At 42.5% G+C, this 17,587-nt stretch overlaps 1 protein-coding gene across 1 annotated transcript in view; it reads left to right on the top strand.

Annotated features, from left to right (window-relative positions):
• LOC128425681 (cadherin-12-like) overlaps positions 1 to 17,587 on the top strand; it is a 60,633-nt gene that overhangs the window by 17,494 nt on the left and 25,552 nt on the right. Inside the window, 4 exon segments of the mRNA XM_053412410.1 lie at positions 2,859 to 3,153; positions 6,862 to 6,981; positions 8,816 to 8,983; positions 11,907 to 12,094. Coding sequence (XP_053268385.1) covers positions 2,859 to 3,153; positions 6,862 to 6,981; positions 8,816 to 8,983; positions 11,907 to 12,094 — 771 coding nt within the window.

Below are 17,587 nucleotides of genomic sequence, written 5' to 3'. Positions count from 1 at the left end.
TTAACCCCAGGTCCTAACACAAATGGGAGGATTAACGTTCTACGTAAATCCTACATATTCATAAATATATTTACATTTTGAAATCACCTTTTACTCTGTGTTACTTCACGGAGTGGCACCGTAGACAGGCTGTAATGAAAAGAAAAATGGCCCAGAGCATATTTTGAATTATTTTAATTAAGGACACGTTAAGAAACCAGAAGCCCTAATTAATTATCATTTAGGCGTCCTGGAGAGAATGAAACAGGTCAAGCATGAGCTTCTTTAATGCATTACTGGTACAGGCCTTTATTCACAGTAGCCATTTTAACAAGAAATAGTAGGTGAACGCAGGGTTTATTAATAACAATAATGGAGCTTCTATTTATGTACCAAACATAACTTAATGTGATAAGTTACACCTGCATTTACCTAATATTTCATGTCAAAACGGCTTCTGTGAAAAAGATCTAGTGCTTCTTGCTCCCAAAGTTATGGCAGTGGTTTTTGTTTTGTTTTTTTATTGAATCAGTGTTGGCAGTTTCAGTGTAGTAAATCTCCTGTTGATGTAAAACAGAAGCTCTCGCTGTATTCTGGTTTTTCGAGGCTCGGGTTACAATTATTTTGCCTTTTCTGTCTGCATTTATTTTTAAAGTAATGGACTATCAATGTCTGAGCCATGGAAAAGACTCCTCCAGCTGCATATGGCTATATATTTAAGCAATGCAAGTCTAGGCACATTTCTTGCAGCTGTAGGTATTTCAGAAATCCGTTAATGTTAAATTAGTTGATACTTGTATATTAATATTAAGGTAGGTTAACACTTTATGACATGAACTAGACCCATGAAATAGCCACTCAGGTAAATAACAGGAGATAAATCCCTCTCTTTCTCTCTGGCTAGAAATCTGGACGTGCTGTAAATAATATGTTGCTATAAAAATTGTTTTATGGACATATTTACTAATAAGCTGGTGCCCTACTTTCCCATTGTTAATCATAAGTGACACATCATATTAAAGCTCATTAAACCTGGGCATCACTGGGGAACATTTAAAATAGTAATTATGGTAATAATTGTGGCTCTCCAGCTCCGGTGCCCAACTAAAGCAAGTTTTAGAGGAAACAGATTTGAAATAGGGGTGAATGGTGTTTCATGTACTGGCCTTCATTATGTCTGATTCATAATATTCTTCAGCATCACCTGAAATGTGTTTGAACAATAACAACATCTGCCTGAACATCTAAAACAGGAAAAGGATGAATAAAGATTTCAGTGTTTAATCTGTCCCTTTGGTTTATACAGGAGGGCTATTATTCATGTTAATAACACAATGACAATGTGTTATCTAAATTTGAAATGTTTATGGTATTTACAGGAAATGTTGTGGGCTGTAGTTGTGAACCAACAAAGGTCACGTACTAAAAAATAATGAATTCACAACACGATAATCCCATGCTATGCTCGTTGGAGGCAATTGCCCTGAATCACCAATCACTCCCAGTGTGTTTCTGCTTGCATCTGCTCGTCGAACCACAACCTGCAGAGAATTTATCGCTGAATCTCAAATTGTCTCTCCTCTTCTCTCCATGGCCGGAGCTCCTCGACGGAGGTTCGGTGGGAAATTGGCGATGTGCAGATTATTGCATACTAGTTGGTTAGAGAGAGAGAGAGAGACTCAATTGCAAAAATACAAAATCAGTGTTAGGGTGTGGATCCGTTCAGTTATCATGGCTCCAGGAAAGTAATTAGGATTCAGTCAAATGACAACAGATGGAAAAGGAGAGTTCTCATCCAACAGAAGCTAAAACTGTCACCATATCCATCTAGTTATAGCAGCACTTGAACAGAACCCAAACTCAATTACAAAGTGAGGGATTAGAGCAGAGACTATAAAGAGGAACAAAACAAGTGCAGTCCTTCCAGAAAATAAGCCACATTATCCAGGATATGGGCTCAGCCATCTTTCCTTGCTCCTCCTTTCACCCCGAACTATGAACAATGACAGAAACCCTCTTTTACAAAGATTTATTCAAAGTGCATCTTAATATTTTAGTGATTGAGACGATTTGGCTTGAGGAGTTTTGAATTATGGAAGAGAAAACTCAATAGATGTTGCCCTTGCTTCAGTTTGCATCCTGTAATACGACTGCTGCTCAACAGGGCCGTTGGAAAGTCCACGAGATTGATAAGAGGGCAAAAATCCATATCCATACTGTGGTGATGATCACTTTACATTAGAGCCCTTAAATATTTAAAATGCTTTGAATTGCATAACTGATCTCTGCAGGGACGTAAACAGAACTATATCAATAGGCTTTCTGCCAACAGCACAGAATGTGTTTGTCTTGTACTAAGAGAGCCGCCCTGGATCTATATTAACAAAGCTGCTCTCTCACTGCAGTGGTGATATTTTTGCAACCGCGCTGAGAGTCATCTGGTCACAGACCTCGGCTGTCAGGTGAATCTATTAGAAACTGTTCCTGTGGAGAGGGAATGTTTACCTCCAGTTTTCTGAGCTCTCTCACTCCTGAGAAAGGAGCTACCCTCTCCTCTCTCAGATAATAGCTTGAATAGAAATGAGTCCACGACGGTGAAGACATGTCACTGCAGCATAATTGCACTTCACAGAGGATATATTATTTATCAGAGATTTAGCCTCATTAATCTGAGGGACGTTCTGGAAGTTTCTTCCTCATGACTTAGTGTTTTGCAGATCTTTGCCGAAACATGAATTTGCTCTTTGATGCGCAGTCACTTTCCAGGACTGTCTGTGTGAAATACAGTTCTTTGACAGCTCTTCCCCAGCGCGTTCAATGAATCATTATCTGTGCCAATGTTTGCACTCAACCTGTCTTTCCCATCTTTTGTCTTGCAGCTGCACACTGACCTTGATAAGGGGGACAGTGTGGTGAAGTACACTCTCTCTGGGGACGGGGCCGGCTCCATTTTCACAATTGACCAGACGACAGGGGACATCCATGCCTTAAGGAGTCTTGACAGGGAGGAGAAGCCTTACTACACCCTGCGCGCCCAGGTTGTCGACCTCAGCTCCAATCGGCCGCTCGAGCCGGAATCTGAATTTGTAATCAAGGTTCAAGACATCAACGACAACGAGCCAAAGTTCCTGGAGGGACCGTACAGGGCCAGCGTCCCCGAGATGTCACCAGTAGGCAAGTGACCACCTGCAGCCACTTGTTCTGTGCAGAGAAAGCTTTGTTGAGTCTCAGGGAACATTAGAGGTGCAACCAGAGGGTTAAACCAACAACATTCAACATGTTCAGGGAACACATTATTCTTGTTGTGCCCAGAGTAACTCTCACAGCTCCATCTTTATACACTCCCCGTGTTTCCTGCCTCCCCCTCTCCCCACCTCCACCTCTCCAGGGAGGACTGATCAGGCTAATTCGCTGAGAGAACGGTTCCTCTTGATCTGAATGGCAATGAAGCCCTTAAAACTCCACAATCAGCAGTCTCTGGAGTCTGTGTAGAGAGCAGGAGCAGCACAGCCCCAGTGAGCCCTGGAAACCAGGCACCCTTTGAGAGACTGTTGTCGAATCACACACAGAACCTTCTAGGTTTATCAAAAACACATCCAGCGTGGCCACATCGCCCACGGATGATCAATTACATGATTGGCAAAACAATAATTAGTTTTGATTCAGATAATCATTTGTAATTTTCCAAGTGAAAATACTTCAAATTGTCCTCTTGCTGTGGATTAAGATACCTCATCTTTTATTTGTGTTTAATTTCATGCTGGGCAGTCTGCTAAATTAATCTTAGATCTCCTCTTTAGTTTCCATGAAAGGGAACATATTGTTATCTCTAAAACTTTTAAGAGGCACTCTTGTAATTGTATTTGTCAATTTCACAAAGATGTGGGGGGGGCAGATTATTAAAGAATGGTAAGACGTCAGGGCTTTAGTGCAGAGTATGATTCATGCACCTCAAACGCTGGATCCTTTATTTCCCATAATGCAACTGCATATAATAAATATTCACCAATCCACACTCTGATTAGAAAACATCATTCACCTGATTTTAGGAGACTGCAGCACTTCTTGTGATGAGCAAAGATAACTTCACGTTTTGATCCCTTTTCATAATTGGGGATAAAGTTAATTACGTATGATTAATAAAGGCAATTAGTCGTGTAAATTGTTCCATCCAAATTATGACTCATTACTTTTTAATTGGAGGCCAAATTTTAATGTACAGTATATATATATTTTTAAATTATACCTCCAAAACAAATAGCGATGAAAGAATACTCCCAGATGTAATTTTCTACGTAAGAGAAAATGTCATCAAGATCTTTGTTTTGATATCGAATCAGTTAAAATGCAGAAAATTGTCTGTGCTCTCGTGGCTGGAATTGGAAAAGTCTCCGAGTGCACGTACACCACCCGGCAATCAAAGAGTTTCTGATGAGAAAACTTAACTGATGAAGCTGTGGATTTAGAAATAACCTTCACTGTCACACATTACAGTTGTTTCCACAAAAAGCACTGATAATTGCTGTGGAATTATGCAGAGCGACACCCCTGGTAGAAGCAGTTTTTTTGCTTTTGGATTCAATTGTGGGTTTTTAAACATCCCCTCGCAGACTGTGTGAGAGTTAACCTTTACTTCCTGTGCAAAATAACAACACTGCAGGAGAGATGCAGCCCAACCAAGCAGGTCTCTAATGCTATTTTATACCAGCAAGACCCAGTGTTATCAATGGGTTCATTAACTGTTGTTGTCTTTTGCTGGAATGTCTCAGTGGATGTGTTTTTTTATGTGAGCGGCGCAAAACAAATACTAAACGGAGCGAGATGCCGAACATAAATATGCATTAATGGTATTTAATGAAGACTAATCCATGGCCAAACATTATAAACTGGTTAATGGCAATAATCCAGAGGCTCCTTTCGAGTTGTTAGCTATGAGCTTATCCCTGATTCATTTAGAGAAGTGACAAATAAAAAAAATACTTAACAGAGATTTCAGAACACGACAGTGTAATTACTGCAGGCTGTCTGCAGCCTCATGAATTTGTTGATTTAGCTCCTTCTCCACAGTTTTGCATTTTCATTTTATTCTTAGTACCTCTGCAGAGGTCAGATTCTGCACTTTTGCAATTCTTTTATCCATAGATTTGAATTTAAGACGTGCTTTATACTTCAAATGTAGTCGATTAATGAGCATGCATCAGGTTAATTTGTTTCCCCTGGATTGCACTGTGATATTACAATAAAATGCCAAATGCTGTATTGCAAAGAATATTTAATGAAGCCAGATAGACAATCTATATTTAGCTAAAAACTCCTTTGTGCATTCATCTCCTGTGTTTACCAGCAGTGACCTCTGCAGCTGCATCTCTTCCAGTCCTTACTCACACAACTGAATTTCCATAATTATGCAAATAGATTTTATTTGACTTGTTTATAGTGTCGCACCCGAAGAAAGGCTGTTACCTTTTGTGGCCAGGAAAAGCGTTGGCGTCAGCCGTGCAGAAAGGCTTTTAAACTTTCACTGCATCTGCGCTCTTATGTGGATTCTCACGCCTTTGGTGAACTCAGAGAGTGTTAATGTTCCATCTCATCCATTGTATACTCAACGCGAGGATTGAGACACTAATCTCTGTCACCTAATGTTTTAATGCCATTGTTATCATCTGCTCAGACGGCAAAGCCTTTTAAATGTAAGCAAGTTATTTGCTGGCAACTAAGAGCTTAGCAGGATTTAAAAAATGACGAGGCCATCCTGCAATTTTACAAAAAAACTCACAGTGACACGGGGCTGCCTGTCTGAGTCACCAATTCATTAAAACTGTCAGGGATTTTACACCAAGTGGATATTTGTGATTGGATATAAATGCATGGCAAACTAAAATGACACAGCGGAGCAAAAAACCTCCAGCGAGGCCCAACAGTCCCTTTAAATTCTACAGGAAATCCATCAGGTTTATTTGGACATAAATAAACTGTCGATTCCCGACTGAATCCACATCTCAGCTACACGTCGGTGTTAGTTACAGGTTTCTAGACATATTTCAAACAGATTCAACTCTACTTGATCCAGATCTTTATTAGGATGCACATCAAATTGCACTCGTAGATTTCAGTCCCCTAAAAATGGCTGATATTAACTCCCCCACTCTCTTCCCACATGTCATGCATACCTGCACGTCAATAAAGATTAGATACTTCCAAGTTATTCCCTTGGAAATTAATGATGGATTTACAGATCCAGACCCAACATCTCTTGGTTCTTTCTCTGCTCCTGTCCCATCCTTCCACCGAGTTTTGTGGAAATCCATTCTGTGTTGTCCTGTTAACAAACAAAAGGAAACACAAACAAAACAATGGCGGAGGTAATAAGCAGTGTGTTAATGGAATGTTGTTTTCAACACCAGCTAGTTAAAGGAGATGAGCCAAACCTGCTGCAAGCAATTATTCTCTCCCCGTTAGTGTGGGAGTTTGGAAGACGGCCATTTCAACACTATCCTTTATTTTCTTAATGGTAGCGTTGTTTAATGAATGGTTGCAAAAGAGCATTCTTACTCTTGTTTGTTTATTTATTTCCTTTAAACAAATAGCCTCTTAGTGATGCTACAAATGTGCAAATAAAAAAGAAACACACACACACACACGACAGGAACATTAAACAACTCCTCGACACATCCTGTCTCCTCCGCACTCCTCCTCTGTGCACTCCGTCAGGGACTCTGACTGCTCGGCGTCGGCCGCACCTTTCTCGCTTGTGATTCAACGATCATTAGTGTCAGCGGAGATCATTCGGTAAACTGATGAACTTCAAAGAGTTTGGATTTCAATCTCACGAGGAAGCCAATTAAGTCCAAGTCAATAAGTCCTCCCACTCTCCTCCCACAGGGACGTATGTGACACAAGTGACAGCCACAGACGCAGACGACCCCACGTATGGAAACAGTGCGAGGGTGGTGTACAGCATCCTGCACGGCCAGCCCTACTTCTCTGTCGACCCCAAAACAGGTAAACCACTTATCCCTCTTCCTGTTGTCTGCTCATGAGATAAAATGGTGATTAAGCCGCTAAGGTTCACAAACATGTTTCCATTTTGTTTAAAGATATGCGATTCTGACGCGACAGAAAATATGTTCTTCAGTTTTATGTGCACCTGTGAAATAAGGTTATCTGGGCCATTAGTCTGGAAAGATATGAATGATTGAGTGTCTTCTAAACACTGAGTGTAATATAATGTGGACTAGCAGAACCATACATCAGGAAAATAAAACAGGCTGGTGAATTGACCCCTGGGACACAAAAGGACACATGCTCTCAAGAAAAGACGGTGAATTATTAATTTGACAGCTATTAAATAAAGGGTCACTTGTAGCAGGGAAATGAAGCAGCACTGATATCGAGCATACACCATTATCACTGGGATGAATGTACACTATTATGCACTTTGTGAAAGAAATATAGATAATAAAATGAATAACAATCAATCCATATAATCATTATAATTTGTTTCTGGTATAGTGGCTGAGTTCTGTTGCTGCAGTTTGCTGCAAAGATACTGAGGAGTCAGTGTTTTTAAAGAGTCAGTCAGGAAACCTTAGCGTACAATGAAATCACAGAAAGATACATATAAGATATATTATAATAATTTGAGAAAAGTATTAAAGAAAATGTATTTGGGGATATTTTCTCTTGAGCCCAGATAGAAAAGTCCCTGGTGGAGACGCGTCGTCCATCTTCCTGTTTTACAGTTTACTATGCAAACAGGCAAAGTGGAAGCTGAGACATTAACAGTGTCGGTGTTAGTGTTCACTTTATTTATACCTGCACTCTGCTGGATGGTGTCATAGGATAAAAACTGACAGTAAAAAGGTTGTGGAGTGGCAGCGAGAGGGGGCGTAGCAGACGACTGCTCTAAATCTGAAACACCTTTTCACAGCACCGGTGCTTGCCGGCAGTTTGGCTGCTGTTGACTCGCTATCTGGGAGAGTTCAAAGCATATGAAAATAGGTTCATGCATATCACACGGGCAGATCCTGTGGAATCTGTCGCTCATTATGCCGCTAACGGAGCACATCCGGTGACTGCATTTCAAACTGATGCTGGAGGGGGGGGTGAGAAAAAATCAAACTGTTACAGCAAATGTTTGCCCTGCTGGGCCGGCATCCATTTCCCAACACACGTCAACAAACAGTGGGAGGAAAGAGGTGAGTTGGAGGGAGGGAGGGGGACGGCGGGAACAGCAAAATACTTAAATCACAGCGGGTGTCATGGTTATTATCTCCGCCAGTGACAGACACCACAAACTCTGACTGCCATTTAAAAAATAACCCCAGTCTCTCATTCTGGAATCGCACATGTCTGTGGATCAAATGGGACGTCCTCACGCTTCCGTCTTATTAAATGGAATAAGCGGAGGAGGAAAAAGCTCCGACCCACCTCTGCTGCCTGCTTCCTCTTACCCTGCCAGCCTCTCACTGACCTAGCCATTAATTTGCAGTACAAACGCTCTGTGATCTCAGGGTTTCTGATCCTCAAGTGAATCATTATATGGCTTCGGCAGAGTTCCCTATTGAATGTCAAGTGTCTCCGGTTTGTGAGATGACCTCTACTCCAGCCTTGGTCGGAGGCGCACGTTTCTCACCGAGGAGCAAACTCCTTTATCGGAAATATATTGTGCACGTTGAAGTAAATTGAGCATTTGGCGTTGAAGGTATATCAGGGGGATTTATATTGGTGCTGCTTCTTTCTTCATGTTTGGCTCCGTCTCTCGCTAACTCTTCTCCCTCCTGTATTTCTGCCTCTTTTGTCATCTGTGTTCCTCATCAATCTTGCCGCACACCAGGGGTTATAAAGACGGCCTTGCCCAACATGGACAGAGAGGTGAAGGAACAGTACCAGGTTCTAATCCAGGCCAAGGACATGGGGGGGCAGCTGGGGGGGCTGGCCGGCACCACCACCATCAACATCACCCTGAGCGATGTCAACGATAACCCGCCCCGCTTCTCCAAAAGTAAGTGCATGTTTAAATATTACCACTGTTTGACAGCATCAGATTCAAATTTTAGGAAAACGGAAATAAATCTGATGACCTCACAGGTTGGCTTGACACTTTTTATGATAACGAGATAAACACTGTGCAATTACAGCAGGGCAGGGGGTCTGCATCATTTCTACTCTTTGTAATTGGTTTTCGTTATTTGTCATTATGCTTCATCGTAAGCAAAAGGTCTGTTTATTTAGCGTGATTGCATCTGCAGCTACTACTCCGGGCAAATGAGTCAGGGATTGGTGTTATTTCACTCTCGGGGCTTCTGTCTATATTTAGATCAGGTCTGAGTGTGATGCTGCTGCACCGGGGATCAAGTCGGTGTATTTAAACACTGTATTTTATCCCGTATTTTATATAAGCTGCTAAAGCAGATTAATTTGATTGTAGTGTTCACTGCGGAGTCACGTTAAAAGGCCAAGCTGGAATCACAGCGATAAACGCATTGATCTGTGAAAGGCCTTTCTACACATATTCAAAAAAGCAGAAATATTAAACTCTGTGCAAAGTGTCTTCTGTTGAAAAGCAGCAGGAAAAGCAGAAAAACAGCTCGGCACTGACTCGGCCCCTGCAGGTATTGTGAGGTGACACCGGGTGGTTTCCTCTGAATGTAAATTCAGGCCGTCAGGTGGTCAGGCTCCTTTTGGCCGTGTGTAAAAGATGATATTTCCATAATGCTGTCACAGCACAGAGGTCTGGGCCAAGTGTGCTGGCTCCTCTGCCCTGTCCCAAAGCCTCTCTTTGTCCTCTCCTCTGTCTGCAGACCCCCCTCCGATGTTTCCGTTTACATATTTCATAGTTGCAGGAAACCACCACACATCTCTCTTTTCCTCCGTCGTTGTTATAGATTATGCATTTGAGAACAGTCAATCTCTTAAACGTCCGTGATGGCACCGGAGGGGCCTGCAGCTGCCTGCAGAGGTCATGAGTAATGGTGGTGTGTTGTGCCTTAATCTGCCTTTGCCTGATTATCCTAGAAGCTTGTTTACTGACTGACTGACTGACTGATGCCACCGAGGCAGCTGTGTGTTGACTTTTTTCCACTTTGGCACCGGAGCCGTTGAAAAGAAAAGTTACAAGGACATGGCCCTTAAAGGACTTTTTAAAAATGAATGAATGTCCTTGAATGTACTTGATTATTTATTGAAATGATAGCACCCAAATTCATCCATATGCCTCGGCTCCCCGGTCTAAATCCCAGGATCAACACGGAGGAAAAGCCTAAGATCCACAGAAAAATGGTTGAATGGCAAATGAGGAGCGCAATTACATAAACAGTACATGACAGGGGGCCCCCCCGGCTGGAGCAGCAGGTCACTGGTCCGACCATCCTCTCTCTCTCTCACTCACCCCATTTCCTGTTTCTCTTTCACTATCCAATAGGGCAATAGAAATATCCCAGAGCGTGGAGCATGACAGCGATACCAGTCTCTTGTGTTGAAACACAACCTTGTGTATAGTGTTTTGAGTTTAAACAACATTTGATACAACATTTTTCAAATATGTAAAAGGTCTTTCCAGAGTCAAACCTTTTCATCAATCACCTTTTAGGGAACAGGTTTTATTTGCTAAGTTTTGACGCATGTTGTTTATTCTATTCAGGATCAACTGGATCACATATACTGGTTTTCCCCTTTTTAATGTGCTGGTAGCGAATCAGACTGGACCACTGACGTCCTGGAATAGACGCGGGAACGATCAGGATGATTTTGCGGTTCCTCAGTCAGAAGAAGAACTTCTACTTGTTCCTCACAGCTGCTCAGGATCGGATGAAACCCATTTACTATTTCTTTGTGAGAGTGAGAGGACAAACCAAAATCATCCTCACGGCTCAACTCCATATCATCTCTTATTGCGAATTTTAAAAACAAAACAAAATGCGTCAAACTCAGTGTTACTATGTGTGACAGTTTTTATTGGATGAAGGATTAAGACAATTTGGACAAAGACCATAAGAAGAGGATTTAGGTTTTGATTCAGTGTCTATAGCTGAGTCCTCGGCTGAGAAACAGAGAAATATCCTCTCTCGTTCTTTCTTCAATCGTCTATTCCCAAATGTCTGACACTCTGGATTTTTGTCATCATATTTTTTATTCATCCTTCTCCAACTCACCTTTGTGTGTCAAGAAGAGAAAAGATTAATACAGACCAGCTCATTCCTTTTCTCCAGGACCCTCTTTAAAGACTCTCGAAGTCTGTCTCATTTAGTCATAACTGATTTTCAAGTCAGTGCGGTGTGATCTCTGACATCGCACCACTTAAACTAAAGTTGAAAAGTAAAGTCTCACTGATTCCCTGTGTCGAGTCTTGCCCAAAAGCATTTAGAGTCCTGACGGTAGAGTCGTATGCTGCTGCCTACAGCCGCTCTATGAATCCATAGAGCTGCCAGATGTTGTAATGTCTCTGGCAGAGGCGGACGTCATTGTTTGAACAGCTGGCCATCGCCGAGAGGGAAGAAGATTAAACCCTGTCCATTGTCAGGTGTAAGTGATAATCAAGCCGTCCAGTATGTGTTGGTTTGCAGATTTCTCTCCCCTCGGCCCTCAGCAGTGATTTCTCTTATCGGGGATATCGGAGCCCCATGGGCCCCGTGTGCTTGTTGATGTTACAGGTTGAACCAGCCAATTATGAGGAGCTGAGCAGCCTTGATGTCCAGACACATAAAAATTGGAATAATGTCGTGCCTATAGCAACAGGCCTGACTTCAGACAGCGAGCGTATATCCGCTGCTGGCCCGTGGGTGGATAGATAACACTTCCTCTGGTGGGAGAGAGACTACATAAAAGACAGAGGATGTGAGGAGCTCTGTGCTTCCCCGCGATGTGGAGAGACGATAATGAAAAACCAGTCGTCCGGTTCTGATGTTCTGTTTGTGTAACGTTCACAGGTTTCTTCCACCTGAGAGTTCCCGAGTCGTCCGCGCTGGGGTCGGCCGTGGGGAGAATCAAGGCCCACGACCTGGACGTCGGGAGGAACGCCGAGGTGGAGTACACCATCGTGCCGGGTGATGGAGGCGCCATGTTCGACATCACCACCAACAGCCACAACCAGGAGGGGATCATCATTCTCAAAAAGGTACGGAGTCGGAAATAAAGAGAAGTCAGCAAGTTGTTAATTAGAGCCGGGAAAAAATCTATAAGAAGATCAATTTCATTTAGAGCTCACAATAATTCATCTGTTCAACATTTCTATTTTTCACAAAATCTCCATTGCTTCCTCTTTTTTCCTCCCATTTAATGTTAAGCTGCTGTCAATGAAGACTGATGCTTCCTGTTGACTTTCACTTTAAAAGCCCACCCACATATGGGGAGGATGGAAGGCTCTTAATGTGAAAAATGTGCTGTAAGTGTGACACATGGTATGGAATGGTTAAAAAGATGGTTTTAGGTTATAGAAGAAAAACCTAAATCCCATCAGATCTTGATTCTCATTTCAATTAAATTGTATTAATATCCCGCAAATCATAATATACATTATCTCAAGGTGCTTTACATATTGAGGTCGAGACTTCCTACCATCATGTTATCTAATCTGACAATATGAAAAATTTAATTAAAAATACAATAAGGCGTATCATAGAATATTCCCTGAGAACAAAGGAAAAATTAAGAATAATTACTGCTGGTGACAGAAGGAAAAGTCTTGCAACAAAAGGCACACACACACACATATATATATATATATATATATATAAAACTTTACATGCATACACAGCCTACCTCAGCAGCTTGGAGGAGGCTGGTGTTCTGCACCTGGGGGGGGGGGGGGGGGGGGGGTGTTGCTGCACCCCTGCCCCCCCTTCATCCAACAGGTTTGTCATCCCATGTGTTATATTTACACCTTGAAACTGCACAGTGTTACTACTGCACTGGGCCCCCGTGGAAAGGTTCCTTTGCTGAGTATTTTAGTAACAGGCACATTGTACAATTTACATATAGATAGTAAGAATTATACATATAGCTAAACTAAATTAGAATAACAGTGCAGAAAGTGTCTCAGCGGGAGACTTCGATCGGAGGACTGAGCGTATGATCCCTCAGTCGTGTGATGTTGCGCTCCAACTATTTGTCTCCTTGGCCGAACGTACCTTAAAGCACAGTTCAGAGCAAAGGCATCACTCTCTGTGAGCGACTGTGCCACATGAAGCGCTCACTCAGCGTCTCAGGGCTCATTTACCATGCCACATGTTCCCCTTTTCGCGGCGTGGATTAATACATCCAGTCCGGAGTGACCCACAGCAAGAGGTCCTGGACTGCGGTTGTACTTTCTTTGAAGCACGGAGCAAAAGAAAAGTGTCTCATTTAATACCAACTTTTCAACCACACACAGCATCTGTAGAGGCACGATATCACTTCACAAAGTGGCAAGTGGCACGAAAGCATCGTTGATATCAGGGAGAAATGTATTACTGCTCGGTTAATCCCCTTGAGATCTTTCATCTCATTTTCAAAGGGGGGGGGGGGGGGACCCGCGACGGTTAGAGGTGAAGAAAAAGGACGTTACAGCCACGGACTAAAATTAGACGGCGGAATGGAGCGGTCCAGTCACTGCAGCGAGCACTAATCTACTAAATAGCTCGGCTTTAATACCATTTTTTATGAAATCAATTATTAACTTTAGCCTATATATTAAAAAATTATAAAGCTCTGTTCCAAAAAATCCAGTTCATTAAATAATATCATGACCTTAATGTCCTCAGGACCTTAGGAATGAATTAATGGCCGAAGATATTTCATTTCATCTCAAATAGTGGAGGTTTTATCTGAATAATGCCAATAATAACTGCACCACTTTTGATAAGAGGACTTTGAAGCTTCAGAACTGCTCCATGAATAAGCCAGACAGTCGTCTTTTATGGAGTATTCATGATTTATTGGTTTATTTAATGAAAAATATCCCCATTAAAAGGAATTCCTTCAGTTGTGTACATTGCCGGCTCTGTTGTGACACACAGCTAAAGACTTTGAAGCTCCATCATGGCCACAGACACACTAAATAGAAATATTATCATTGTTCTACCCACGAGCTCGACTGTGCAACGCAGGAGTGGGATATTATGTCTCTTTAGACACACAACGCTCTCAGCTCGATGACAGTGGGTGGGTAATGTGCATTTATGAGTGCTGCATGGGCAGAGAACCAAAGAGTCTCTGTGTGTTCTCGTCAAGGATTTCAGGAGGTTTTATTCTCTCAAAAACTCACACCTGCTTTCTACAGAATAAAAGAGCATCGGTTAAATAATTTGTCTTTATAAAAATCATCCTCACGTCTGCTTCTTGTTTTTCATCTGGTGGAATTAATCTGAATGCCAGATGCATCTTGGCTGTTTTAAAAGCTTTTACATCTCAATGCCGTTTCCTCAGTGTCTTGAAACCAAACTGCCCCAGTGCACCTGAACAGCTCCTCGTGTGCTCGGCTCTCACACACATGCAAGGGAAACATGCGGAAATCGAACCTTTCACTCGGCCTTTGTGCCACGTTCTCAGACGGACGACCTCACTCAAGCCCTCGCACATTGATTCCTTCATTCTCTACAGTGCACTTCCCTTTGGCAGTATGCTGTAGACCCCCCCCCCCGTGGTGAGTTTAAATGCCATTTGTTGTCAGTGCTATTTAGGTTCAATGGCAGGACAGAAAAGAAGTGCAGAGTAATGCTACGTTTGCATAACGCAACAATCTCAGAACGTCGGTATGACGAAGGAGAAAAATACAAGCGTCAGGATGTGAAGCTGTTTGGGGAGTGATACCCTGTAACGCATGGATTCACTCTCCTGGAGAGAGTTCTGCTTATTTTCACAAAATACCGTTTGAAGTTTAGGTAAAAATTATATCTTGAGATAGTTTCCAACAAAAGGCAACTGATTTGTCACTTTATGAACGACTCACTCTGCTTTACCCTGACACCAGCAGTAAGTTTGTGAAAGGAAATATCTCTTTTTGATTTGTTTAATCATAATCATCTTTAATCATAAAAAGAAACTTGTACTGTATTTGAGTGCAGACAACAACAGGTTTTATTATTACCAAACTTCAGAACTTTTTAGGCTGTTCACACAAATTCCCTTGTGAAAGATTAAAAAAATATGTTTTTCTCATTAAATCTGACCTTTTCCGTACAAATTAAAAATAATGTCAAAGGGTGGTTAATATATGTGTTTTTGTCACTTGTGTCATTTCAGACAGACACCATAATTTCATATTATTGCAAAAGAAATATGCTACAGAAGAATATGCTTCTACTTCCGTGTGGTTTTGTGCCTTTCAGGTTTCTTCTGATGCAAGTGCCTCAAATGTGTTTTCTTTTTTGTGTTGGTGTTGAGGGAAAATGCAAATCAGCGTTTGTTTTTCTGATCTATCAGACTCAGGTAATTGTTAACTGGTACATTTTTAGAACATGCCCCAGCACACAGGCGCACAAAAAGGTGTGTGAGTCTTTGATCCCCCCCAAAAATATGCAGCTGAGTGGGTAATTGATTCCCAGCTCAGAGTCAGACCTCCCTCAGTTCTCTCCTACAAACACCTCTGTGTGTAAATCACGCATGTGTGCATGTATACACAACGCACGTCCTGAATTTATGAATGGTGCTTATAGTCGTCGCCATATATCACCGTATAGCGACCTTCTCAGTTGGCACTAATGGAATAACAGAACGAGACAGAAAGCAATTATGATGTAAATGAATACAGTTATTTGTTCGTGTCATGTATACCCTGGATGGATGGCCAGGATGCATCTCTCCTCTAATTGTTTTACTTCCAGTGTTTGATGCTCTGCCACAACGACAATGAGGCAGTGTGATATATCCCCCCCCCCCCCACACACTCAGTGGGACATGGCTGCACAAAGCCATTGTTAGCGAGGGACATTGTAAGCCACTTTAACTGACCAAGCCCCCCCCCCTCCTGCGGTGTGACTTACCAAACAACATGTGATCCTACACATGTGAGCTCGGGATGTTTGGCAGGACACGGGCGGCTGTGAGAAAACCAGAGAAGAGAGGAGAGAGAAAGAACGCGGCGTGCCTGGTGGAGGTGCGTGGAGTCGGGAGCTGGAGATGAGTTGTTCACCGTGTTCCCAGAATACTGACCCGCCCACAGACTTGTCTTATTTCAGATTGGTAGAATATCCCCAGAGACAGGTGTGCAAATGTGTGCAGACAGTCTTTCTCTCCGCCGCTCTCCCCCTCTCTTTCTCTTTCCCTCTCTCTGCGTCTGTTTCTGTCTCTTTTGACTTGCCTCCCTCGCGCACACATGCGTTGATAGAAAAATACAACACACAGGAGGAAAGAGACGAAAGCCACATTGTGCACAGAGCAGAATTTGGCAGACCCCAAATTGGAGACTCAGGAAGGTTGGTTATGATAAGAGGATCAGGCTGAGTAATGGGTTCAAAGGATGATCATCTGTTTCCCAGTCTGCCGACACAGGAGGGGAGAGAGGAGAGGCACAGAGGCATGCAGGGTGTTTGCACATCCCATCTGCAAAACACAAGATTATTCGAGACAATAGGTAAATCCACCGATGAATTCCCCGGGAAATGGTGCAGACAAAAGTGCACACACAGAGCGACATACTGTACATGAAAGAGCACGTGGACGCACACGGCTGGATTCAAACGGCGCCTTGGATGCACTGCGGGGCGAGCGAGAGAACTCCCACACCTTGAGGGGGCCCGGAATGCTAACCTTGGGTTGTGTTGAAGGAAATTGTCGTATTAAATGCTGTTTGCCCCTCTGCATGTTTATTTACCTCCTCTGGGGAGAGTCAAAGATGAAAGATATGCGTAATTGAAATTTGCTCCTCCCGAGCCTGAATGAGGAGCATTGTTTGATGACAGCATGTAAGGCATAACGCTGCCTGGCTCACATTCAGGGAATCCCATTTTAAAACATGACTATCTCTCTCTCCCTCACTTTACGATGCACCCGGGGCCCACAGTGCATTAAATAAAGAGCGTTTGCTGCAGACCTCTGGCTCTGCCTCCAGAACCGTTGGCCCACAGTGTCACAGGCATTCAGATAACAATGTAGAGACGTGTGAGTGACTTGTATTCTACAAACTGACACAGACATAGCTACATCTGAATATTTACTTTGAAGGAAAAGTTTTAATTGCCTGAGTACTAGTACTTTATGCATACAGCTCATTTAAAAAAACAAGGCAATTGCTTCTACACAACATCTATAAGGCAAAATGCAAAAGCAACAAACAAAGCAACAAAAGAACATTTCTATACAAATTAAATAGATACATAGGAAAAAAAGAAGTGCAGAGTAAAGCAGGTGGAATGCAATTAAGGAAATTAGAATTTGATTTTTACACCTAAAATGTTCGAAAAGAAGGCGTCAAACTGTAAAAAAGGTGTCATGAGGTTATTTCCATCTTTGTTGCTAAGGCGTTACAGTACCACTGTGATCACAGCGGTTGCTATGGAGTCGTATACTCGATGTTGATTGGAGGAGGTAACTGACTCTAGCTGTGCACATGCACTTGAACACAATGGTCTTTACACGTGAACAAATGTTGTACGGGTCTGAAAGCACACAAGACCAACTGAGATCTCATGCT

Source organism: Pleuronectes platessa, chromosome 20, assembly GCF_947347685.1.
Source record: "Pleuronectes platessa chromosome 20, fPlePla1.1, whole genome shotgun sequence".
Classification (NCBI taxonomy): domain Eukaryota; kingdom Metazoa; phylum Chordata; class Actinopteri; order Pleuronectiformes; family Pleuronectidae; genus Pleuronectes; species Pleuronectes platessa.
This window is presented reverse-complemented; position numbering and strand designations above follow the sequence as displayed.